Source organism: Megascapheus bottae, chromosome 33 (genome assembly GCF_031878675.1).
Source record: "Megascapheus bottae isolate mThoBot1 chromosome 33, mThoBot2.hap1, whole genome shotgun sequence".
In the NCBI taxonomy this organism is placed as follows: domain Eukaryota; kingdom Metazoa; phylum Chordata; class Mammalia; order Rodentia; family Geomyidae; genus Megascapheus; species Megascapheus bottae.
The window spans coordinates 5,414,735-5,442,576 of NC_143541.1; the positions used below are offsets into that span (position 1 = coordinate 5,414,735).

The 27,842-nt window shown below is 41.9% G+C and overlaps 1 protein-coding gene across 3 annotated transcripts in view; it reads right to left on the bottom strand.

The window, feature by feature from the left end:
• The window catches only part of Srgap3 (SLIT-ROBO Rho GTPase activating protein 3), a 169,320-nt gene extending 152,684 nt beyond the window's left edge, over nucleotides 1–16,636 (bottom strand). For all 3 annotated transcript variants that reach the window (XM_090323892.1, XM_090323891.1, XM_090323890.1), the window contains exon 1: nucleotides 15,884–16,636. In XM_090323892.1, the coding sequence (XP_090180018.1) occupies nucleotides 15,884–15,950 (67 nt within the window). In that variant the 5' untranslated portion in view covers nucleotides 15,951–16,636. The remainder of the gene's footprint in view (nucleotides 1–15,883) is intronic.
• Between the last annotated feature and the right edge of the window lie 11,206 nt (nucleotides 16,637–27,842).

The following is a 27,842-nucleotide window of genomic DNA, read 5'->3' on the forward strand; positions in this document are numbered from 1 at the left end:
TAATGGTGCTATCAGGCTGCTCTGTGCTTAGAAACTGGTAAAGGAGGGGGCTAGTGGTAGAATGCTCGCTTAGCATGCACAGAGCCCTGGGTTCGGTTCCTCGGTACCTCATACACAGAAAAAGCCAGAAGTGTTACTGTTACTGAGGCTCAAGTGGTAGAGCTCTAGCCTTATGAAAGCCCAAGGACAGTGCCCAGGCCCTGAGTTCAAGCCCCTGGACACGAAATAAAAGAAAGAAAGAAAGAGAGAGAGAGAGAGAGAGAGACAGAGAGAGAGAGAGAGAGAGAGAGAGAGAGGGAGGGAGGGAGGGAGGGAGGGAGGGAGGGAGGGAGGGAGGGAGGGAGAGAGAGAGAAGGAAAGAAAGGACTGGTGAAGGAGCAGGAATGTGCAAGTCCCCTTGAAAACACAGCCTGAATATCAACACTGAGATTGGTCCCTATTTGCTAACTCCTGGGGCTTGTCTTCCAGAGAGGTACCAGAACAATACCATCACCACCCTCACCACCACCCCCAGTCGAACATCTCAGATAATCCTTTGAATTTTGTCAAGCAACTGGAATTTTTATCACTTCAAGGGAAATGAGGACTTTGTGATTACTGCCAAGGTCTGGGGTAGAGGCCAAAGAGGGCCTTTGTGTGAGAAACCCAGAGAAGGCTATTCCAGAACTCTGACAAACAGTAAGTGAAGCTGGTGTTCCAGGGCACTCCCATTTCTTCAGGATACTTTCTCCAGGAGTACCAGGATTTGCGTTTTCGCAATCTTTTCATTCATCTTGTCCCCCACTCCCTTGGAAACAGCTGTCACACAGTTGAAAGTAATAAGAAGGGAGAGGCACAGCTCTGTCCCTTTAGAAAACTGAATAGTTAAATTCTCTTTAATGAGGTTCTTTATTTTCTTCTAGCAATATCATTTCTGTGGTAGACGTAGGTCAACTCTGTGTGTGTGTGTGTGTGTGTGTGTTTTAATTCCCTCAAATTAAAAAAGGTAATGCTTTCTAAAAGATAAGCTTAATATTTTCATAAACTTACACCAAACTGTTTGTATTTTTCTGTCCTTGATAGCTTTTCCAGAACAGGCCTTGAATGCACTAAAGCACAAGAATTTGGGAATGAATAAAACAAGGCCCCTGCACTCAGTGAGCTCACAGGAAGACAGACACATGAACAAGCCCATTAAGCGCAGCATGTCCAGAGGAGGAGCCAGACAAAAAGTAGAAATACTGAGCATTTCTGCAGCATTGTGAAGTTTGCTGACACACTACCTCAGGTGATTCTCCAGTTAACTGCTGAGGACACAAAGATGGAGAATGGAGACATGTCCAAAAGAGATAACAGGGACACTCAGCCACATCATCATGATACTTCCTAGTTAAGCATGAACTTAAGTAACTCTCGGTGGTGTCTCTTTCTTTCCCTTTTCAGTGAGCAAACTTGTAGCAGAAATTTTGCCAATAAATTTCCTGCTTTGGACTAAGGATATAGATCAGTGTTAGAGCTCATGCTTAACATTTATGGAATTTTTGGATTTTTATTCCCAGTATAAACTAATTTATCAATTCCTTACTTATTGCCATATTTGAGGATTTTTTTTCTTTTTTCTTTTTTTTTTTTTGTGTCAGTCCTGGGGCTTAAATTCAGGGCCTGGATTCTATCTCTGAGCTATTTTGCTCAAGGCTAGTACTCTACCACTTGAGCCATAGCTCCACTTCTGAATTTTTGGTGGTTAATTAGAGATAATAGTCTCACCAACTTTTCTGTCCAAGCTGGTTTGCATCTGAGATCCTCAGATTTCAATCTCCTAAGTAGTACGTTTATAGGTGCAAGCCACTGGCTCTCAGTGGATTTCAATCCCCAAAGCATACACAATCCTTAGAGTACTCAATTTTGATTCATTTTTTCAGACATCAATTAAAATTGGAGACAATAAAGATTAAGGCATCTCCTTTTCACTGTTATTTGTTACTAATATTTTATCCTCCCCTCCCCAGATCCTAGTCACCAGGGTAGATATCATTACTGATTATTAAAAACACAGGTCTTCTCTTTTTTTTTTTCTTTTTTGCCAGTCCTGGGCTTGGGCTCAGGGCCTGAGCACTGTCCTTGGACTTTCTCAAGGCTTAGCACTCTACCACTTGAGCCTCTGTACCACTTCCAGCTTTTTTCAATGTATGTGGTACCGAGAATCGAACCCGGGTCTTTGTGCATGCTAGGCAAGCACTCTACCACTAGGCCAAACTCCCAGCCCCACAGGTCTTCTCTTATACCCACCCAAATATGCAAATATATACATAGAGAGAGAGAGAGAGAGACTCATTTATAAAATAGTTAATAGTGATATGCATGCATGTACATGCACATGTGCACACACACGTGTGTTCACATGCACACACACACACACACACACACTTAAGAAGGTCTTTTCCTCACTCACCAAGACTCTATTTCATTAATAAATAAATATGCAAGGCTGAGAGTGTAATAGAGGACTTGCCTAGCATGTACAAGGCCCTGGGTTCCATCGCAAACACCAAAACCCCAAAAGACACAGTTAGATGGAAGTTTACTACTGCTGAGGGCTAATAATAAATGAAACCTAGGACACTTTAAAAATTAATGTCTTCATGATCAACCACCAGAGATGCTGAACTGAAGTTCTGAGATAAGACCCCCAGCACCTCAACTTCTTATAATCCTACATGATTCTGACATAGGTAGTCTAGGAACTATCCCGAGGCAAAGCAAGCATGATGCCTATCTACCACATACTAAATTTTTTTTTTTGCCAACAACTTATGCTGTCACCTCCATTTCTATTAATGCCTTTGAGTACTTCCCTATCTTACTCTTCTTTCCAAAGGGTACATTTACAAATGGCTTCATTTGTAAGTTCAGATTCATTGTCCAAAATGCTAAATGCTGGTACCTTAATTGCTGGCTTTGCTAACATCTTAATAAACACGACTGTGGAAATTCTGATGTGTCTTATTTGAGTTAACTTACATACATGCTCACTGTGAGATGTCATTATCCTACTTTTCCAAATGAGGAAAACAGTGCTCAGAAAACCTAAATGGCTTACCAACCAAGATCATTCAGCTTATTGGCAATGAACAATGATTCAAAACCAGGTCAGTGAGATTTTGTCCAGAGCATGGCCTCTGAATCATTGTTGACTCCTCCTGCATTCCATTTCCTTGGCTCATCTATTGCTGAGCTTAATTCTATCCAACCAAGGTGGTTTTTGATCCTTTTCAGTTGATCCATGGTTTTAATTTCACCTCTAGAGCACTTATCTTGTGATTGTATTTACCATCCTAAGTAGAACTACTATAAAATCCCTTTTCTGAGACAGTTTTAATCTTTTCTGCCTGGAGTTGTATTTCTCTCTTAGAAACACTTAGATTCCTGGACCTTTAAATATTTTGATGCCTTCTCACCCTCTTTTAAATGGAAAGATGGTTCTGGCCTGGATCCTAAAGAGGGCAGGAAATAATGGAGGAGAGATAAGCTTACCCAATATGATTCAGCTTTACAGATCAATATCAGAAAATCACCTACAGTATTTTCAACAATTTAGACCCATTTGCTATAAGTTCTCCCCTGTATTCAACATCACCCCTTATATAAAAGTCAGCACTCCAGTAACTACATGTTATAAGGTGTCCTCCACACAGAATTTTAAACCTAAGAGATCAGAAAACACAGCAGGAACTCAATAAATACTTATTAAACTAAATCTAAGTGAAGTGGGCCTCCACATTCTCAGAATTTCTTTCATACTATTCCCAATAGCATAACTATGTTTCTGGCAGAGAGCAATAAGGCCTCTTCATTTCTGAGCAGAGTTTTGATAGTACTATTATGCCAATTATGAGATACAGCAACACAGGACTAAGTTAAGACAAAGTTCCAAGTTAGCTGAGAGGTGAGGGTCATATAAATTCAAAAGATCAGGAATCTAGATGGCCAGGACAAAAGATCACACAGTGGTGTTTATTAAACAGTGAAAATGTTAGCAAAACCAGCAATTGAGGCACTAAAAATTCAGCATTGAGTGTCTGAAGCTAGGGAGTAACTGTTAAAGTCTGTCTCAGTGTCCCCAAGGTGATATACCTTTGGGAAATCCAAAATATTCTGTCTGGAGAGTCCAGTGATAAAAGTAAAGGCATGCTGGTGTGGTGGCTCACGCCTGTAATCCTAACTACTCAGGAGACTGAGGATCAAGGTTCAAGCCAGCCTGGGCACTAAAGTCCAGGACACTCTTATCTCCAATTAACCACTAGAAATGGGAAATGGGGCTGTGGCTCAAAGGGTAAAGCAGTAGCTTTGAGCTGAAGAGCTCAGGGACAATGCCTAGGCCCAAGGGTCAGGCAGTAGCCTTGAACTAAAGAGCTCAGGGACAGTGTCCAGACTCAGAGTTCAAGCCCCATGACTGACAAAATAAAAAAGTAAAGACATAACTCTACTAAGGCTAACTCTACTCAAAAGTATCTTACTGAGACAACAGAGAATAACCATAATGTCCGGCCAGTCAGCATTCTTTGATACAAACTAAGTTATAGAAATGATACTTCCTCTTTCTCATCTATGAAGGTGATGAAGATACTATATAGATATTTTATTTCCCTCTTCCCTCTCCCATATCCATCTCTCCATCCATCCATTTTAAAAGGCATTGTAAGTTATAGAAGATGTCCCTACAGAGCTATGTTATCTGCTGAAGGCAAATTCTCAGAGAGAACATGATCCTCCCCTACAAGAATCTAGGTCTTCCTGGTTGAAAAACTCACCAATCTGAATGCTAAGTTGAAACGCACTTACCAGCAGTCAGAAGCAAAGGGATAGCAGGTTACCATCTTTGAGAGCAGACAAGCAATCAGAAATCCAAAAGTATCAAGGGAAGAAAATGATAAGGGTAATTGCCTATTCAGAATGAATTCTTTACCTTGAATAAAATAATCCTTTTAAAATTTCCTGCCAATGGAATGACTGCCTAGGGACTAAGGGGAAAGTAAAACTGCAGGGGACTGGGAAGAGGGGAAATTCTAGCTGAAAGTACCTGGGACAGATGTGGGAGTGGGGAAGTTCTTGATGTGTAAGCTCAGTATTACAAAAGTTTTATAAGAAGTCTGCAAAGAGTGGGACAAAAGTAGCCAACATATGCCATCACTGCAACAGAAAGTCTCCCAACAATCCAGTTCCTCAAAAGACACAACCCAAAAGCATGTGGGAGATGACACCCATTTTCTCACTTAGAAAATGTTGTTCCGTTTAAGTCCATTTTAAATTCTTAGTATACATGCTTATCACAAATCACACATCAACTTTACTGTGATAACCATCAATAATCTATTTTCTGTTATACACAAATGAAAAACAGATTTGCTATAGACATGTACAGTCTGGAAGGAACTGCAAATGGATGATTATAGTCATTACCTCAGATAATAGATTGTATATTCTCCCTTCCTCTTTTTATGTTTTTCTGTATTTCTTAATTTTTAAATAATGAGCATGTATTACATCCATAATCATAAAAGAAGGCCTACTGAGTTGGCAAATGCCTGTTATCATGAGTTTCAGGCTAGCTTGGACTAATCAGTATAACCTTGTCTCTATAAAATTCCCATGTTTGCTTAGCCGCATTTTTTTTTTTTTGGTCCATGGGACTTGAACTCTGGACCTAGGCCCTGTCCCTATGCTCATCAGCCCAAGGCCACCGCCATATCCCTTGAGCCACAGCACCACTTCTGGTTTTCTGGTGGTTAACTGGAGATACGAGTCTCACAGATTTTCGACCCCCCCCCCCCCCCTGGGCTGGCTTTGAACCACAATCCTCAGATCTCAGCCTCCCAAGTAGCTAGGATTACAGGCTTTAGACACTGCACCTGGCTAGCCACATTTCTAACAGCATTATTTACATAGCAAAAGCATAGAAACATCCCCGCATCCACTGACAGAAGAATGAATAAGCAATGTCCATACCATAGAATAGTAAGTAATCAATCTTTAAAAAGAAGTGAATTTCTGACCTCATCAAAGACATCATGATTCCATTTACATGAGTAGATGGGTAGTGAAAATCATAGAGATGGGAAGTAGAATGGGGATTGCCTGGTGCTAGGAGAAAAAAAAAGAATGTGAAGTTATTTAACAGGTGGAGAGTTTGGGTTTTACAAGATGAAAAGGCCAATTCACTCCCTGTAAGTCATCCACTGAGTAGCTCTGCATAGATACAATTGCCTCCTCTCTTGATTCTTCATCTTTCTATCTCTCAGTCAAGAAAAGCCTGGATCTGCTTCAGGATGCAACCAAAGCAAAATATATGTGGGTTCTTGTGTGTAAAGCCCATTTCAAGGACATCTACACTCATTCATTAAACAAAAATCATCTGCCTATTATATACCAACAACTATTCTAGGTGTAGGGAAAAAAAATGAATGGATAAACCAAATTCTTGGTTTTGTTTGTTTTCGACAGGTTCTTACTATGGTATCCAAGACTGGCATGTAACTCTCAATTCTCCAGTCTCGGCCTACTGAGTGCTGAATTACAAGTATGCATAACCACACCAGCCTTCCAAGTCCAGTTCTTATAAAGAAAAGAAAGAAAAAAATATAGAAGGAAAAATATTATATTGTCATAAGTACTCTGCAGAGAATTCAAGTCATCTGATCCAGGTGGTCACCTGACAACTTGGGTGGCATTCAACCTGAAGGTTAAATATCAAAAGGGAGTCAGCCAAATGGCAATGCAGGGGAAAAATTGCTTCAGAAGAAGGGAAAGCTAGCTAGGCACCTAATCTTAGCTACTCAGGAGGCTAAGATCTGAGGATAGTAGTTAAAAGCCAGCATAGGCAGGAAAGTTTGTGAGAATGCTATCTCCAGTTAATCACAGAAAAAGCCTGAAGTCATGCTGTGGCTCAAGTGGTAGAGTCCTAGCACAAAACAAAAGTAGTTTAGGGACAGGAGCTCCCATACCCAGCATTCAAAGCATTCAAGCCCCAGGATGGAGAGAGAGAGAGAGAGAAGGAGGGGAAGGGAAGGGAAGGGAAGGGAAGGGAAGGGAAGGGAAGAGAAGGGAAGGGAAAGCTAAGTGCCAAGGCCAAAGGTGGAGACAAGGTTGGAAGAGTTTGGGAGGCATAAGTGACGGCAGAAGACAGTACATGGGATAAGCAGACTGGAGCTTTGTAAATCCAGCCAAATTTGGATCTCGTCTCATACCATAAGAGGTTTTTAAATAGTAGCATAGCACAATCACATTGAAATCATAAGAATTGTTATTGGCTCCTTGAGAAGAACAGACCAGAATACCAAAAAAGCAGGAAGACCAATTACAAGTATAACTCACTCAGGGCCAATATGGGGACCCATGGCAATATTTGCTGAAAATTTGAGCCCTCACAACTCAATTGCTAAGTGTTACACTATAAGCCCCTACAAGAAAGAATTATATCCCACAATGTCAATGTTGGGGTCTTCATGAGAAACATAGACTTTGGAAGTTGTTCTGGTCCCAGCAGGATACATAGTGGTCATGTCAGCATGGTGAAGATGGAAAAGGAACAAAATCTACCATGTACTTTGGTAATGAAGGTTTTCTCACATATTTTCTTCTATTCTGTAGGTACTTTTCAGCATTCTGAGTTCACTTACTTAGGGATAATACAAAGAAATAGCTAATTCTTGATTTGGGGTTTTCAAAACCCTTGTCCTTGGGAAAAAGAGAAAGGAGGTAGGTTGTGGACAACAGCTTTAAAAGTCTGGTGACAAGCATGGCATCAATGTCTCATGTCTATATTCCTACTTGGTAAGGATGCTGAGAACTGAAGACAGTCCAGGCAGGAAAACTTAAAGACTCCAATTAACCACCAAGAAGCTAAAAATGGAACTGTGATGCAAGTGATAGAATTCTAGCAAAAAAGCAAAGGTATGGCACCCAGGCCCTGAGTTTAAGCCCCAGACCCAGCGAAACAAAATAAAATAAAATAAGAAGAGTCTGGTAATAAAAGCCAAAATAGCACCTTATTTCCCTAAGTCCTATACATGTCTGTGCACATGCACACACACAAGTAGAGATTTCCGGTGCCAAAAGGAACAATCAGCAAGTCAAAGTAGATGTGGATATCAAAGCCTATAAGGAAAAAAAAAACAAACCTGCCCCCTGCCTCCTGCCCTCACCCATCCCAACAAGTCAAGGGAGGAAAGATGAAGAACCACCAAGCAGAGACAGCATCTGGGGAAGATGCAAAAACAAACAAACAAACAAAAACACAAGAACACAGCAGGGAGGGGAGGAGAAGATAACTCCGTGGCCTTTTCCCTTCTCTGGCAGCTACCAAGTGAAGGCCTCAGTTTCAAGAATCAGATTAACCTTGCCTCCTCTTGACTTCTCTTACCATAACATTGCTGGGTACCATGGCCTCATCTGTCCTCTGAAGGTATTTACTACCCACCAGAGCAGTTGGGTCCAATAATGTCTTTTGATCACCCATGTATGGCAGGCACCAGGCCACAGCATGATAAATCAAGCTAACAAAAATCATGGAGACCTAGCCTATTGGTAATTTAAAAACCAGAGCTCCTTTCTGAGCATCAGTTTCAGAAAATGGACAAGACATCTAAAATTTCTGATGTATTTCCAGATTGGTGGAGGGGTGAAAGATCCAGCAGCCTCCTTACAGAAGCTTGTGGAGAAATCTCCAGGGACCACTTTCCCCAAACTAACCTCCTGAGGGGACATGAAGAAATCTAATGGACTAGGTAGCACCAAGCAGGGACTAGAAGGGGACAAAGCAGATGGGAGTAGAACTGTTGATAAGGGCAGAGTGTTAAAGATCAAAATCTTTTCCAGCTTAGCTCTAGGTTACAACATCATGTGGCCTTGGCATATTTCTGTGATCTCCCACCAGAGAAGTTGGGAAGACTGGTTTAAACCTGGCTTTGAATCTGTTTGCTGTACAATCCAATGTAATTCATTTTATTTATCTGAACATTAGCTTTTTGCCAACACAATCAGAATAATAAAGACTCACAAAGTTAGATCACAAAATGAGATATTCTATATATGACTGAAACACAGAAGCTAAAGGAAAATTAATTACCTCCTACTGCTAAATAAAGCTATCTAGCCTGAAGCATGCCTTGTAATAGTCACTGGATGAATGAATAAGAGAGGTTTCTGGAAAGAAAAGATCACCCTTAATATATAAATTCCTCTGGTAAGAAATCAAGAAGCAACAAATACAGACCCTTACATCCACTGATTTCCATTGACTGAGAGGGGCATGGAGTAAAGTGCTCAGCAGACCACACCCCACAGGGATGTGACAGACACCACTCATCAAAGACTGGTGGCTTCAACACATCAGGCTTTACCAACTCAACCCTATAAAAACAAACATCAGTAACAAAGATCAACAAGGAAATCCAACAAGCCACAGAGAATATTTCTTTGCCCAGTAAAACTACTCCTTTCAATTGAACAGGAAGTATGGAAGTATTACAGGAAGTACAGGGAATACTGCAGACTGAATATTTGTATCCTCAAGCTGCATATGTGGGAGCCCTCAACCCCGATGATATTTGGAGGTGAATAGATTTAGGTAGAGCCTGAGGATAGGGTTTCAGGATGAGATCAGTACCCTTATAAGAGGAAGAGAGAGACATAGCTCTCTATGAGCATGCCCAGTGAGCTCCCAGCAGAAAGACAGGCATCTACAAGCCTGGAAGTAAGCCTTTACTAGGAACTGAATTTGCTGGTGAACTTCATAATCTCTAGAATTGGAAAAGGTAAATACAAGCCACACAGCCTGTGGTATTTTATTATGGCAGCCAAAGTTAAATATGACAAATGTTAAAGAAAGTAACTTAAGGTTTGGAAGCATGGCTGGTGGAGCACAAATCAATAAGCAAAAATGTCAGATACCAAGTTTGAGTCCCCTGTCTTAGACCAAAAAAAAAAGAAAAGAATAGCTACAAGTTCTAAGATTAGCACTTATTAGTAACTTAAGAGGCTGCTCTCTCAACCAAACACGAATTTCTATATGTAACTCTGCCAAACACAAAGCTATCATACGTAACTCTGCCTTCCAGAGCTCATGGTCAAAGGCCTTCACGTCACGTCAAGCTGTAGTGAAGGATAATAAGAAGCAGGAAGATGGATTCATCCTGCCTAGCAGAAGTAGAAAGGCACCACATGGCCCTATCTTTTCCTGTTCATGCCTTCAGCCCTTACCTGTCCAACTCCTAATCATCCTCCAGTGCTGAAAAGAGAAGAGTCAGATCTGGTGCAGAAATAAGACCACACAGGCCTAGAGGCAAAAAGAATACAAGGAGGAATCCTAAAGTTGGCTGTGCCTCCACTACCAGATTTTTATAGACTCCAACTTACAGGCCAGAAGTTGAGAATTAATGGCCCAATAGATCAAATTAGTCCCATTCCATGTTTGTTTAAGCAGCATAGTATTTCTACACATTTGAGCCATCATTTAACAAAACAGAAGACCTATATCAGGCACCAATATGTCACACTTACAATCCTAGCTACTCAGGAAGCTGAGATCTGAGGATCACGGTTTGAGGTCAACTTGAGCAGGAAAGTCTGTAAGATTCTTAAACCTAATTAACCAATAGGAATTCGGAAGTACGGGTATGGCTTGAGTGGTACAGCACCAACCTTAACACCAACCCTTAAATTAATTAACATACATGTGGGTCTGTGTATATGTGCACACATATATATTAGTGTATATATATACATCTATTATGTATGCTGTATACATACATGCACATGCGTGTGTGTTGGTGTCGGGAGACTTAAGTTTAAAATTTAAATTTCCTTAAAACAGTGAAACAACTGACCATTCTAGGCTTACAGTCCTGCCTCATGATGATAAGCTGTAGCAGAGTAGAGGCTTCCCCTCCAGATAAACTACTCAGCTGATCACAGCTCCTGTTACTCCCCCTAGTCCCCACTCTAGCCTGTTTTCCTGCCTTAATCCTGTTGAAATCTTGGCTCTTCCTAAGAAGGTTCTTCAATTACTGTGTGTCTGCACAGTAATTAAAGACTAAACTCAAGTTGGGCATGGTAGCACTTGCCTATAATCCCATCCTTAGGAAATGGAGACTGAAAGATCTTAAGTTTGAGGCCAGCCTGGACTACATATGTAGTTATTTCCAAGCCAGCCTAAGCTACATAGCCAGATCCTGTCTCAAAAAGGAAAAAGGAAAAAAAAAAAGTCAAAAACCAGAACAGAAAAGAACAAAACCGATTCAGCTCATTTTGGTGCTCAGAATGAGATTTCTACATTTGGACCTTTTTCATTTTCTTCTCATATTTTATTATAATATTCCAAAGAAACTCTCAGAAGGCAATGATTATATCATATATTTTGCATTTCCCACAGCTCTCCATACAAAGCGAAGTACAAAGTAGATAATTAATGATTGTTAAAAGAATGCATGAATAAAGAATACATATATATATATATATACCTCTGTAATATCTTTAATACCTGCTCTTCTTCCCACAAACTCTAGACTATTAAAAAGGTGGCCTTAGATGAATGTGCATATAAAACAAGGCACTCCATCCACTATCACTATACTTCTGCTTCAATTTTCTGTGAGGTGAAAATGGAAACAGGAACTCTGAGTAAATACAGAGCAGACTACTGTGTCTGGCTGCAAGATCAATTAGAGCTCCGGACACTGCAAATGCCTGCAAATAAGAGCAGCAAACACTACCAGAGATCTTTGAGGGAATTGAGATGAACGGGACAGATGCCAAAAATCTGGAGACACACAAATATCCTTCTGATTTTCCAAAGAAAAAAGCAGTCATAGCTTGCCAGTTCTAGATTACAGAATGTGATGTCACTCTTAGGCAAGGCTGCTGAACAGATTTGGATAGGAACAGTACAAGTACCTAGGAGAGGAAGTAACATCCATTCGGAACCAGCTCAGTGTCACCAAGAGCAAGTCAGAGTAAATTCATTTCATTTCACTTCTTTCTTTCTGATGAGACTCCTAGACTAGCAATTTAGAGGTAATACAGCAGACAGAATATATGTGGTCCATGTAATGAGAAGCTAAAGGCCTAATTCAACCTGGGGGGTATATTAACAGAATTATTACAGACAGCATAAAGATGGTAATAGTTGTTTTCTTCCTTTGAGTGCATATAGAAAATCACATTCAAACTTAGTGTCTGACTTGTAGATAGGTATTGATATTGATATTGATTTACAAGGTATTGATTTACTGGATATCAATAGCAAAAGGTCCTTTTGGCAACCTCTAAAAAAATAAATTAATAAAATAAAAAAAATAATAAAAAAACACTTTCACCCAAATGACCAGTATTTTTTTAATTGAAAGCTATAGCTAGCTAAACTTTTATTTCTAAATGGCAGCAATTGGTCTAATGCAAGTCTGACTGGCCCACCATCCTTTCTTCTATGGCTCTCCGGAAGTTGTCAACATGGCCAATTTCATTCATTAATTCTTTCTTCCAGCCATCCAAGATGTAGAACTCTGTAACCCACTATGCAAAAGATCCAAAGAAGCAACGAAGGTGGTGAGTAGTAATAAACCATCGAGGTAAGCAAACAGACATTAATGGCAGGAGCTATACTCAGAAGCTCAAAAATCCAATGGGTAGTCATAGGAAAGAGGCATTTTTCTTGTTCTAAGAAGTCCCAAGAGGATGGAACTATATACCCCTTAGGCAGAGATGTATTTAATGTAACCCACAAGCTAGAGCTATCCAAAGATAGCACATATAAAAATGGGACATACGTAGTTCTCCATCATTGGAAATATGTAAGTATATGGTTTACTGTGACAATACAGGCATATAATCCAAGTGATCCAAGTATTTCATGAGTCAAGAGAAGTCTAAGAGTGTAAACAATAGAAATAATACTGTTTAAAAGCATTCTCTTGCCAGGCGCGGTGGCTCACACGTGTAATCCTAGCTACTCAGGAGGCTGAGATCTGAGGATCGTGGTTCAAAGCCAGCTTGGGCACTAAAAAGAAGTGGCACTGTAGCTCAAGAGGTAGGGCAGTAGCCTTAAGCTTAAGAGCTCAGGGACAATGCCCAGGCCAACCAACCAAAAAAAACTTCTCCTTTGTTAGGTCAATAAACACTTCTGAACATTTTTGAACATCACAAGTTTGCTTTGCAAAATTCAGAGTGCGAAATCTGTCTAATACAGTGGTGGGTTCTTATACAACAAACCAAATGATACCATGGAGAAAGGTAACTACACCCAGCATTCCTTTTGGTCATTGGTCAAACATTCCTCAGAGGCAAGTGACAAAGGCAGGGGAATGAAAGTGAGAGGAGAACAATGGAGCATGGATGAGAACTAGCCAGTCTCCCCCACAAACTGCCATCTGCTCCTGACATCAATCCATCAAGGGGCAGCTTCTGGCAAACAATGCATCAGGGAGCAGCAGGCCTGAGAGAAGCCCGGCCTTGTGACCTTGGATAAGTCACTGAACAGTGCTGAGCTTCTATTTCCCATCTCTGACACTAATCTTATACCAATTCCTCTGGGCCCTGTGTGGGGGTAAGCTGTAGAAACTGATGAGACTGGACACATTAATAATGATGATAGTTATTAGCAAATAAATTTTAGTGTGTGTGTGTGTGTGTGTGTGTGTGTGTGTGTGTGTGTGTGTGTGTGTGTGATGGGCTGGGGTTGGAACTCAGGGCCTCATGCATTCTAGGAAAGTTTTCTACTAATGGGTTACACCCCAGGCCAGGCCAACAAATAGGAAGATTTCAGTAGGCTTCAAGCAGCACAGCAATATCATTCAGTGTCAATTCTAAAGGAATAACATTACATTCCTTCAAGAGTGCAGAGGAATTCAGAGTGTAGAAGACACAAGATGACTTGGACAACTTTCCAGGTAAAATTCATTACCTAGTGCTTGGTGATTGGTTGTTAAAGGTGAAAGGTAAAAAAAAGAATCAGCCAGACAAATCAATACCTAACTGGTTCTCAAGTAATGTTGACTGACCCAGTAGTAGCCAGTTTTTAAAAATGAGATAAACACATTTTCTACAAGACAACATACTTAAACTCAAACTATCCAAAATTCAACATCACCTTCTCTACCATATAACTTTTCACGTGAACCTTGATCTTTGAGAGAGAAAAAAAAAGGAAAAGCTAAGTTAGCCTTACAAGACATGGACTCTCTAAAAAGCATGTAACACTTTTTGTTACATGTTTGTACATTCACAGATGAAAATGGACTTTTGTATTGAGCATACAGGTAAATTCAAATCTCTGACCACTAAAGGGCTTGTTCTGAATTGGCAGCAAGGCTAAAGCTTCCTAAGTCACAGTTTTTGACATTGAACTGAAAATTAAGGAGGCAGTGACCTAGGAAGGGGAAAGTCTTGGCTTCTTTTACCCCACACTCTACTCAGGGGGGGTCAGCATGCTAGATTTGACCAAGAGTAAAAGAAAAAGGTCTTGGAAAGACAGTGAGAAACACAAAGCCCTCCCCTTGGTGACAGCCCCACCCCAACCCCCCAAAGCTGCTGCAACATCTGAGGCTAGGACAGCAGTTGAGATGGTAGCCTCCAGAGTCCTTACCCACAAGGCAGTATGACTTCCTGAAACATGGAATCTTCAGTTACAGCAGCTCTAGAAGTAGGTGTGGCAACCACAGGTCTCTCAAGCCCCCCACATCAACTTGTTCAACAGACCCTATGTAAGCTAAAAAAACAGGCCTCCAAATTCAATGAAGGTGTGTTTTGTCTTTGCTCTGTCTGTAAGAGACCGCAACACTGCTGTCCTGTGTCACAGCATGGAGAACCATGACCAAAATGAACACAGAAGCCAAGCACCACGTGCCAAGCTTCTCTTGGGGTGCAATCTCTTGGAAGAAGGAGCACAGTGCACAGAGATTTGGGATTTTCCTTATGGAAGCTGAGCTTGGAAGTCAGCAACGGATTTAGCTGTGCAGTTGTGTCCCTCTTCCTATTACTTTCAGTGAGCGTGGATTTAGGGAGCGGCTTCTGAAAGAAGTGTGCATTTGATGGCACCAAAGCTGGAAGCAGCAGCCCGAGGTCATCTCACTCTCCTGGCCAGCTTTCCCTGGAACCCATGAAAGCCAAGCAGTGCCCAACAGCCCAAATGCATGCAAAGGTGTTGGCTTTGAACCAACACTAATGATCCCAAATGCTAGCGCACAGAAGGATTGGGCTGCATGTGCAAGATAATACATTTTCTGCACTGAGTTCTCTCTTTATGCTTAAATGCCTGCATTAGACTGGATCAATATGCTTCATAACAGTTAATCCATGGCAACCCAGGCCAGGCGAGACACACCAACAAAGAAGGGCTGCCCAGGGATGCTGTCTCCCTGAACACATGCCCACATGCATGTGAATTTCTGCCCAGAGAAAAGGAGAGGAGCAAAACCATTACCACCACAACAAAGCCAAAAGGAGAACAGGAGGAACAGATCATGGGGTGGAGTGGGGGGCATCAAACATCAATAATCAGGGGCTTTTACCATGCTAGGGAAGGGGAGAGGTTGCGACGGTCAAAATGGCCTAGAGTGACATGTCACTCTAGGATGATGGAGTACCCGCGACACTCCTAAAGTCAGGCGTAGGATTCTCCTTGCACACCTGCAATGCAGAGATTGCTGCCCTTTCCAGAATCCACACTCCCATCCCCGGCCCTCTCTGCAGTGGAAACCAGCCTGGACTTGTGTGGTAGTCACTGTTCCTCCTCACAATAAGATTATTGATGCATAACAACATTTCGTGATGGCAGGGAGGAAAAGGGAGAGAAGCCAGAGCAAGAGAAAGGGGAAAAGAAAGAAAAGGCAAAGTCTCTCAGCGGGTATCTCACCTTTTATTTGGGCTTCATATTCAGCAATGATCTCTTTGTCTTTCTTGAACTTAGTTTGCGATGACATCTTCTGATGTGGCCAAAGGAGCTGACAGTTTGCTTCGTTTACTTCTCCTTTCCTTCTGAGTCCTTTCTGGAGCCCTGGTACTCCAGGATTTCACAGGTTTAGGTACTGATCTCTTTCACTTGGTTGCAGAGCAGGAGTAAAAATCCTTCTTCAGGGAGGAAAATGTTTTTTACTTCCAAGAAAATGGCTCTAGTGGCTTGCACCGGTCAGCTCTTGAAAATGAAGAATCACCCCAGGAGCGCAGCAAACTGCCCCAGATTTCCAAGATTTTTCTTCCAAAAAGAATAATAATTGCCAGACACACACCCACACCCACACACCACACACACACACACACACATACACACACTCACGCATGCACATGCACACTCATCTAGACACATACACAATCGCAATGTGTACGTGAATCCACACTGACACACATACACCCTCACTCACCCACACACGCACACACACATACACACATCCAGGAGAGGCGAGAGGCGCGGCGCCTCCTGGGTTGTGCAGCCAACCCCGGGGCTTGCTTTGGAAGGCTCTGCTAAGGAAATGGTCAGGTTGCCAGAGGGCCGGTCATCTCGCATCCTCCCTCTCTTCCGTGCCTCTGGTCTGATGTCCAGTGAGGATCAAAGCCAGGAGATCGAGATCAAGTTTTCCTGAGGCAGTGCTAGAGCTCCGGATGAGCCCAGGGCTGGACTGCTCTGCCCTGCAGGGCTGGCGGATCTCTCCCCGACTGAGCTCGTCACTAGACTCCGCCTCCCGGATTTTATAACAACTGACACATTGTAGCCTACAGGAGAGCAGAATCCACTGCAAGCAGAAAGGGGAAGAAAAGCTCACAAAAGGGAAGGCTTCAGGGGAAAAAATCAGGTTGGAAGGCTGGGGAGGCTCGCATACACTCCAGCTATTGGGCAGTTAAGCTAAGGATTTTTTTTTTTCTTCTAACAAAAACTACACGGTCTCCATTTGTGCAATTTAATTCAATTTCTCAAGTCAACAGCTTCATGACAGTTTATCACTCCACCTAAGAATCTAACAGGGCCTGATCCATGTAAGGAAGAGCATTAATATTTTTTGAGCAATTACTTGATAGGGAACAAAGCCAGGAGTTTGCAACATTTAGCTTTGCAAAAGCCATTGAGAGCAGGGGTGTAGGCACAAACAGCTGCATCACTGTCTCATAAAGCTTTCTGCAAATTTCTCACTCACTCAGCCCAGTTTCTTCACCAATAAAATGGGCTCTCTCTGGGTAGCCCTTTCATTCATTCTTTCAACAAATATTTGCTGAAAGTTTACTATAAATCCAGTACTGTTCTGAGCACAGAAACACAGCAATCCTCAAAATTCACCAAAAATAACAACCAAAACCCTGTCCTGTAGCTCCTGCCTCCCACTCCTCAATCACACAAAATTAGAGAAGTATGCCCTGAACAGAACGCATCCTCAGTGGGATCCACTGGAATTGAATGGCCCTGCTACTGGAGGCCCTGTAGGAGGAGACAAAATGCAAACTAAATGAATAATATGGCAGCAAATAAAAGTACTGTGGAGAGAAAAAATATTAGATGATAGGAGACATAAGAATAAAGAGAAGGGCCGGGAGTTTGGCCTAGTGGTTAAAGTGCTTGCCTCGCATGCACGAAGACCCGGGTTCGATTCCTTGGTACCACATACATAGAAAAAAAGCCAGAAGTGGTGCTGAGGCTCAAGTGGTAGAGCTCTAGCCTGGAGAAAACCCAAGGACAATGCAATTGGATACAAGCCAATTGCAGCACAGTCCTCTGTACTATGACTATGACTACCTCCAAATGCTCAGGTACAAGTTAGATGCAGTGTCCTTTCACAAATGGGAGAATGGAGAGTTCAATGCCGGAAAATGACTTACCTCTGGTCACCAACATAGCCACCCAGACTATCTGACTCCAGACTCTTCCCTCAGAAATGGTCCACGTTTTATTCCATGAGAGAGATCAAACCATTTCATGTGCACTACAGGAAGCATCAGCTTTGAGATGGAAAAATGGAATAGTGCCCAAAAGGAATTTTCACCAATTTCTCAAAATGGGGTTAGTCTTCCATTTGCCTGTCTCTGAGCATGTAGTAGATAGATGATTGGGTTTGGGCTCAGAAGGAACTAGGATATCAGTTCTCAGGGGCTTCCCAAAGGAAACTGTAGCTGTAATGGATATCTTTACAGTGGCCTGGTGACCAGGTACCCCACTAGGTGATCAGCAGGAACCAAATCCAACAGGTGAGAAAGCACAGAATGGGCTTGGAGCAGGGAGACATCCCACTGGTGAATCATGAGGCTTGTTATAGCTTTGTGCCCAGAGACAGAAGGTCACAAAGCCCATAAATAGACACTATAGCCCACAGTCCTCCCAGCCTCATGTTCTGCATATTCAGGCTCTCTCTCTCTTTTTTTTTTTTCCAGTCCTGGACTTAAGCTCAGGGCCTGAGCACTGTCCTTGGATTGTTCTCAAGGCTAGAGCTCTACCACTTGAGCCTTACCACCACTTCCAGCTTTTTCTAAGTATGTGGTACCGAAGAATCGAACCCGGGTCTTCGTGCATGCTAGGCAAGCACTCTACCACTAGGCCAAACTCCTGGCCCCCATATTCAGGCTTTCTAAGCAAAAGCTACAAGTGTCACCAAAGATATGACCTGAGATTGAGTTATATTCTTAAAGTTATCAACTGCCTCAAGCCTAGATTCTCAAAGAAAAAAATGGGAGTCACTGCCGTGGGTTCTGGAATGCAACCAACTACATTCCTTTTTAACTCTTCTACAGGAGCCTCCAGCCCATAATGACTTTAGAAAGTGACTTAATCTTGTGTGCCCACTTGTGGCAGGAACTCAGTAAATATCAGCTCTCTTCGCCATGATGGAAATTTTAAATCCACACACACACATCTCACTGAGCCACGGAGATGTCAGGAAAAACTCTGTGAAGCTGAAACAGTATATGCAATAGAGCTAAGCACTAAATGGCAGACACAGCTAGATTTCCAAGAAGGAGGGACAGTGATTTGGATTCTGGCTCTGCCATATCCCAACTATAAGGGACCCTGGGTGGTTTCTTACAGTGTCTGGGCCTCAGTTTTCTCATCCATCAAATGAAAATGATCTCATCCATTGAACAGGATATACCCGTGAATTTAAAGAGCCTGGCACAGAGCAAAAGTCCCACAGGTGTCATTTCCTTTTTTTTTTAATTTTTTTTATTGTAATTAGTCAAAGGGTTACATGATATTTGCCAGATAGAAGTCATTTCCTTTTTGAGGACCAACCACACCGAGCCAATGCCCAAGGCTGGGACTCCACAGATACTCAAGATGAAACAAGAAGAGAAGGGAGAAAAATGAGGGGGAAAAGGGAGGAGAATATACAAATTCATCATCATGTATCATCAAGAATCATCTGCCCTGTCAGGTGCCAGTGGTTCCCGCCTGTAACCATGGCTACCTAAGAGGCTGAGATCTGAGTCTTGGTTGAAAACCAGCCCAGATAAGAAAGTCTGTAAGATTCTTATCTCCAATGAACCATCAAAAAGTCCAGAGTGGAGCTGTGGTTCAAGTGGTACAGCACTAAGCTTGAGAGAAAAGAAAAAAACAAAATAAAAAGCCAGGAACGACACCTAAACCATGAATGCAAGCCTCAGGACTAATGCATTAAAATAATCACCTGTTTCTAGAAAGAACTAAATAGTCTGGTCTGGGCCCATGTCATCATGGTTACACCCTTTTCCTCCCCACAGTTCATTCGACTCCCCAGGCTGGCCTTCTGCAACATCTCCTTTGAATGGTCCAAACTGTGTGAGAATCATCTGTTATTTTTCTTTTTTTCCTTTTTTTGTGTGTGCCAGTAATAACACTCACATTTTTTGTTTTGGCCAGACCTGGGCCAAAACACAAGGCCTGGGCACTGTCCTTGGACACTTCACTGAAAGCTAGCCCTCTGCCACTTAAGTCACAGCACCACTTGCAGCTTTTTCCGCATATGTGGTACTGAGGAATCGAACCCAGGGCTTCGTGCATGCTAGGTAAGCACTCTACCACCAGGCATGCTCCTGGCCCCTCATCTGTTATTTCTTTTCTTTTTTTGCCAGTCTTGGGCTTGGGCTCAGGGCTTGAGCACTGTCCTTGGACTTTCTCAAGGCCAGCACTCTACCACTTGAGCCTCAGCACCACTTCCAGCTTTTTACTATGTATGTGGGGTACCGAGGAATCAACCCGGGTCTTCATGCATGCTAGGCAAGCACTCTACCACTTGGCAAAATTCCTAGCCCTCATCTGTTATTTCTGATGATTGTCCATCTTGTGATAGTAACAGAAACCAGATTCTCCCCCAAATAATTGTGGCATACATCAGGGAGGAGTTCTACCATGTGGCTTGATCTGTGCCAACCCCTAAGGATGAAATATACCTCCACAAAGGTGTATTTCACTTCCTTTGGCTTCATTTTCTGAATTCTTTTTCTTCTCTGAATTCTTTTACATGTTTCTGAATTATACTACTAACTGCTTTTGTTTTTGTTTTCATTAAACTCATGCTCTATGTAGATTTTATCACTGAGTTCTTGCTACAAAAACCCAATGGGTAGTTTACTATGTAATTATCCTGGCTTTGAAGGAGAAAAGTGAGATATAGAGCAGTGAAGCAATTTTCCCAAGAGCATATAAGCAGCCAGTAGAAGAAGTCCAGCCCTGGCCAATATCAGAACCCAAAGAATTTGTCCATGCACTATACTCTTCCAAAGGAATTGTTATAACTGCCATCAAGCAATAAATTCCGTTTTACTCTCTATAATCACATTTGTTTCCCATACAATGTTCAATCTAAAGTTTTTCATTGAATCAAATGATGATTAAGAAAATATGTCACAAATGACCATTGGTGAGGTTTCAATGAAAATTACAGTTGAGTAAAACAAAACTCACTAAACTGGTTTATTTTCCTGGTAGAAGAAGCAGTATAAAAAAGGCTCCATTTGCCCAGAAAGTGAGCAGAATAGGTTTCAGTTTAAAACAATTCTATTTTTCTGGCCAAATAGAAACATCTTCCCTCTACCATTCCCCATTACTACCAAGCCTTGGCCTGCTGAGTGAACAATTCTAACCTCCCAACTTAGGCTTTATAGAATGAAAGCAACAATAAAATGCACCTAGTTAGTGCCAAAATCTGATACATGTCATCGTGTAGAAGGCAGCACTGCCATATTTAGATGGATAGATAGATAGATGCATACCCTTACATTGTATATAAAACCTTTTTCATATCCTTTTTGATCGTCTGGGGCAATGAGGGCTGTTTTTAATTCCTGTCTTACAGATAGAGAAAATGGGTAGGTAAGTGGAAGCTTTGGCTGGAGAATATTTTATATGTTTAATATGTGATTGGTATTTCTATGTCACAAAACCCAAAAGAAAGACTGACAATGTCAACTCAATAACAATATTCACATACAACTTGGCCAGAATTCAAAATTCTATCTGGCAAATAAAAAAACAAAAACCACCATAGGCAAAGTCAAAGCACACTGAAAAGCTATGTTTATAATACCCAAGCACTATTTTCTTTAGTACATATACCATACATATAAATTTCCCTGATATACAATTTAAACATATGTGTATGTTCTTATTTATATTATTCACAGTGGCAAAAGTTGGAAACAACTCAAATATCAATGAATGGATGATTGAATTGGTAAAATAAGGAACTCCAACTTCAACCATATGAATGAACAAACATAGGCACCAGTGTTCACACCTATAAACCTAACTACCTGGGAGACTGAATGGGAAGACTAAAGTTCAAAGCCAGACCAGACCCCTTTTTAACTCATAGGTGAGTGCAGTGAATGAAGCTCATCTGTCATCCTCTGCTACGTAGGAAGTTGAGATTGGGAGGATTTTGGTTCCAGGCTAGTCCAGGCAGAAAAGTCCACAGTGTCCATCTCCACAGACAGAATCTGAATGCATTGATATGCACCTACCATCCTAGAAATGACAGGAAGCCTAAAATAGATGAATCACAATCCAGGCATATGCCCAGGCAGGAAGCAAAGCCAAATATTAAAATTAACATAAAAAACAGGGCTAGGAGTGTGGTTTAACAGCAAAGCACCTGGCTAACAAATGCATAGTCCTGAGTTCAATCCCCAATATTGTAAAAGAAAAAAATGAATGAAGTACTGATGTATGTCATATTATAGATGAATATTTAAAATGTGCTACATGAAAAAAACAGACAAGTTCACATATTATTAGTTCAATTATATGAAATATCTGAAATGGATAAATCCAAAGCAGGTAAATGGTTTCCAGAGGCTGAAGAGGATGGGAAATAGGTAATTTGATGGACACTTGTGGTCTCTTTGGAAATAAAGAAGTTTTGGGGGTTTTTTTCTGTCAGCCATGGGGCCTGGGCACTGTCCCTGAGCTCTTCAGCTCAAAGCTACTGACCTACCCCTTGAGCCACAGTCCCATTTCCAGTTTTCTAGTGGTTAATTGAAGATCAGAGTGTCTCTATCTTGGCCCGGCATAGTGGCTCATGCCTATAATACTAGCTACTCAGGAGGCTGAGATCTGAGAATCAAGGTTCAAAGCCAGCCCAGGCACAAAAGGACCTGAGACTCTGTTTGTTTGTTTGTTTGTTTTTTTGTTGCCAGTCCTGGGCTTGAGCTCAGGGTATGAGCCCTGTCCTTGGACTTTCTCAAGGCTAGAGCTCTACCACTTGAGCCTCAGCACCACTTCCGGCTTTTCTATATATGTGGTACCAAGGAATCGAACCCAGGTCTTCATGAATGCTAGGCAAGCACTTTAACCACTAGGCCAAACTCCCAGCCCCGGACCTGAGACTCTGATCTCCAATTAATCTCTAGAAAACAGAAAGTGGGTCTTGCCTCGAGGTTAAGGCTGTAGCCTTGAGCTGAAGAGCTCAGGAACTGCACCTAGGCCATGTTTAAAGCCCTGTGACCCACAAAAAAAAAAAAAAAAAAGTCTTTACTCCCCAGGCTGGCTGTAACCATGATCCTCAGATCTTAGCCTCCTGAGTAGCTAGGATTACAGGCATGAGCCACATCGCCTGGCAATGAAGAAGTTTTGTTTTGTTTTTCAAATAGAGATGGTAGTTACAACACAGTGAATACACTGAAAGCCATTGTCGTGTATACTTCAATGTGGTTAGTTTTACATTATGTGAACTTCGCCACAATAACAAACAAATTCTTTAGGTTCACAAGACAATAGACAAGTAGAAAAATTAGTAAAGGATATAAGTAACTGTTCATAGGGAAATACTAAGCAACCTTACTTGGAATTATCAGGCACAGTGGGATCCAAGTGCAACAGCAACATCAGCAAGACTGTAGTTCTTTCTCCAACTCTCCATCCTGCCTTACCATAGGTAGCAAACTCTTCCCATAAGGTGGCAAAGGTAAGCCCCCAACACCTGTTGGCTTGCATTATGGCATCACGTGTGAGGAAGACAAAGGTTTCAGCAAAAGTTTTGAGAACAGGCCCACAAGAATGGTCAACAGGCACATTCCTGAACACTCATTGTAGCCATAGAAGTAGAATGTTCCACCTGGCGAGGCCCAAGACCCAAAGAGACAGAGTTCCCCAAGGAGATGATGGAGAAAATCAACATATGTCTGCTCTGAAACCAATATGGGAAAGGAAATGGAAGCTACAGGATAGATTCAAAGAAAAGACTGATAATAGCAGCTTGAAATTATCCAGTTTGGGTCTTTATAAAAACACTTTCTCACCCTCTTCTTTGATAATCAAAAAGTCTGTAAATATAGGCTATAGTGTTCTCATTTTACAGTGGAGACATCTCATGGCTTAAAACAGGGAGCTACAGGAAAGAAATCAGAAAGCCTGACCATTCATCTAATGTCCTTTCCTCCTCCCACAAAGAGACCAAACTCAACTTTGAGACACTGCCATATACACAGGAGCCTCGGTGCAAGCTCTGCTTTCCAGTCTTGCTTCGTGAGGAAAAGAGAAGAAACCCATCTCTCAGCCATTAGACCTGACATGGAGGGTGAGGCTGCTGCAATGCTGCAGAAGTCCTCTCCTTTTCCAAGAAGAGCACTTTGCAGTATGAAGCCCAACTGTCTCCTTGTCCATCCAAGAACTGGGCAGTCCGAGGGACAGCAATTCACAGATGGGCCTCAGAGTCCTCATTCTGAAGAAGAGAAAGAAGAAATTTTTTAAATTTTTTTTCTGCCAGTCCTGGACTTGAGCTCAGGTACTGAGGAATAGAACCTGGGTCTTCGTGCATGATAGGCAAGCAATTTACCACTAGGCCAAACTCCTGGCTCAGAAGGAAGAAATTTTAAATACTGAAGCTCTTGGCTCTGTAGCCAGAAGAGTTTGCACACTTCCCATCAATGATGGAGCATGCACACCAAAGCTTCTACCAGGGTCAAGCTCTTAGCTACATGAGAGGTTCCAACCATTCACCCCATCCCTCCCCAATCCCTACTCAGTAGAGAAAGAATGATCTCACTATGGGTAAATTGGCAAGGAAAGTATGAACTCATCCCTAAAGTCTCTCTTTCCACATCTGCCTGCTTAAAAGGAAGGTGTGTTCTGCTCCTATGGAGATGAGTGTGGCTACATAAGAAAGACTGGCTAACCTAGATAGTTAGCTGGCCTTCTGATATCTCCTAAAATATGTCCTGCATGTTTTTTGTGCCAGGCTTGGCTTGAACTCAGTGTCTGCATGCTGTTCCTGAGCATGCTCAAGGACAGTACTCTACCACTTGAGCCACAGCTCCACCTCCAGCTTTATCATCATCATCATCATCATCATCATCATCATCATCATCATCATCGTTGTCATTATCATTATTGCTATTGTTATGTAGTTTTTCAATTCTATAAGTCAGGCTATAGGTACAATGCTTCTTGGTCCATCCTTTCAGCTTTTGGGGAGAAGGTAAGGGTAGTTAATTGGAATAAGACTATTGTAGATTTTCTTGCACAGACCCACTGTCACCCAGCAAGTTTTTTTTAGCACTAATGAAATTTACATTCTGAGAAACAGAATAAGAATTGATGCCAGAGCTGGGTTTAAAGCCTAGCCTGCTACCACCTACCAACGTGACCTTGGCAAGTTGTCAATTGGCACCTAATAAGTGCCATGTTGAGTATCTGTGAAATACAAAACTTTCACCTGTCTGTCTCTTTTACCTACTTCTCATCTGCTCTGGAACTTGAAACAGGAAGGGAACTTATATATAAACTACTAGAACTCACAGAACAACTTACATTTTTTTTTATACAGCGTTTTGGTCTGTGACCCAGATTAGTCTAAAATTCTCCATCCCTCTTCATCAGCCTCCTAGCATTAGGTAAGAGTGCTAGGATTTGAGGCATGCACCACCACACCTGGTAGTCTGTTTTATTTAGTGCTTAGTTATACAGTTTGCAGCTGGTTAGATGTTCATACTCTACAAAAATTCATGTTGAATTTCTAACCAGTAATATCACAGTATTTGAAGGAAGGGCCTGTGAGAAGAACTGGAGTTAGATGAGGTCCTGAGAGGATGAACGATTATGAGATTAGAGCACTTAGAAGAAGGGATGTCAGAGTGTAAGCATCCTTGCTAGCCTGCTTCCTTTCTGCCCTGTGAGAACACAATGAGAATGCCTGAAAGACAGGAAGAGGGTTCATGGTGACATTCTGATCTCAGACATCAAGCCTCAATAACTGTGAGAAAACACATTTCTGTTGTTTGATCCATACAGTCTGTGGAGTTTCATATGGCTCTCAGGTTCGAAAGCTTGAAGCACCATTGTTTCAAGAAATAATAGTGAGGGAAATGAAGTTATAGAAAAATAGGAGAATCTATACCAAAGGACATGAATATGGATTAATTGGTTCCTTCAATAAATATATTTTAAGTAGTTTAAGTAGCACTTAGTATAGGCTAAGCATTGAATTAGAAATACTCATGAATCAGAAAGATGTCGCTACTATCATGGACATCACAGTTGAATGGAAAAAACAAGTAAACAAGCAATAACAATTCAATAGACCTCCTGGTAATAGATATGACCGAGACTTGGAAGGTCACAGACAATGCCTTGGAGGCAGAAATTTCTAAGCTGAGCCTAGAAAAACAAAGAGCTAGAGACAGCAAGGGTATGTGTTCTCCACCAAGGAAGAGGTACCAGCTGAGAGGTAATGAGCTGCATCATTGGAGTTCAAAGCAGAAGTTGAGAGAAGAGATGCTGGACAGAGAGGTTTCCAGAGTACCAAGAGTTCTCAAGTTGTGTTCATGATATCCATGTTCATCCAGGAACCTCTGAAAGGAACTCACCTTGTGCCCTCTGAGGAAAGGTTATTCCAATGGCAAGGCCCTCACCAGAACAGGGAAGACAAAGAGCTGGAAAATGGTTGGAGGCTCACGTACACCTCCACAGTAGTAGAGTGGGTGCTTAGCATTTTTGAGAGCCTGGATTCCATTTCTAGAAACATATGTGTGTGTGTATCTACACACACACACACACACACACACACACACACACACACACACACACACACACACATACATACGTGCATACATATGTACATACATACATACACACCAGAAGATTTTTTTAGGGCTGGGAGCATGGCTCAAGCACATGCCTAGCAATTATAAGGCCCTGGGTTCAAACCCCAATACCATCCCCCTAAAAAATCTTTTTAAAGGAAGGAAAAGTTTCGGAGACAAGGTTGAGTTAAAAACGACGATGCTACTCTTACAGCTGAAAAAGCTGTGGCATTCCTAAATACTATTTCACAGTATTCCTGTATCACTGGCTGCTACTATTATCCTGATAGTTCAGGTGAGGAAATGTATCCCACTGAGCTACCATTACAAACACTGTCTCTCTCTGGGTTACTTCTGACCCTTTATCTTGTGATATGAAGGCCTATACTTCTCTCATCTGGACAGCTCCTTACAGGTTCCTTTGCCTCCCCCTTTTCCACCCTACTCACCAGGCCATGTCTAGAATCCAGAACAAGTTGGTCTATAACACTTCCGTCCAGCTTGAGCACTCTGCCCTATAATGTTATGTGATTGGGCCTCTGCCCAGCTACTCATTCTATCTCATACTTCTGTCCTCTTATTCCCTACTCTGCATGCACTCAGGTTTCTGGAATGCTCCAAGCCCTGGCTCTTCAAGCAGATGCTCAGGATCTTGGTTTCCATGTCATCTTCTTGGAGAGGTACACCCAACCCACCTAGTCAAAAATGCCTCTTAGCCTACTTTCTTCATAGCACAAACGGATTATTTATGTATTTGTTTGTTCACTTAATGACTGTCTCCAGACTCTCCATACTAAATCACCACCGTACCGAAGAGAATTGTCTGCCATCATGAAAATATTCTGTCTCCTGTGCTGTCCAATACGATTGCTTTTAGCCATGCGTGGCCACTGAGCACTCAAAATGTGGCAAGCATAACTACAGAACTGAATTTTTCATTTGATTTCATTTTAAATTGCCACCCTTGTCTAAGAATTATTGTGCTGGACAGGGCTACCCACACTTAGGTAAATACTCTAAGAACTTGGAAACAGTTCTGTAGTTGTCTTCCCCAGTGCCTACCACAATGATTGATACATACAGGTGCTTGATAAATATTTCCGTAGTGAACAGACAAAAATATAAACAAATCCCTTCTCACTTCTATTTGGCTCTGCTCCCTACTCTCACTAGAAGCCCCAAGTTCTCTCTTCACCCAGCCCCTAGGGTTTGTGGTGCTGACCTTAGGCATTTGGCAGAAGCACCAGGTGCCAGTGCAACAGAGTCAATTACTCCCTCCAATGCACTCCATTTGGATCCCAACACCCACTGTGAGGAGGTGGTACAGTAATGAGGCCTTA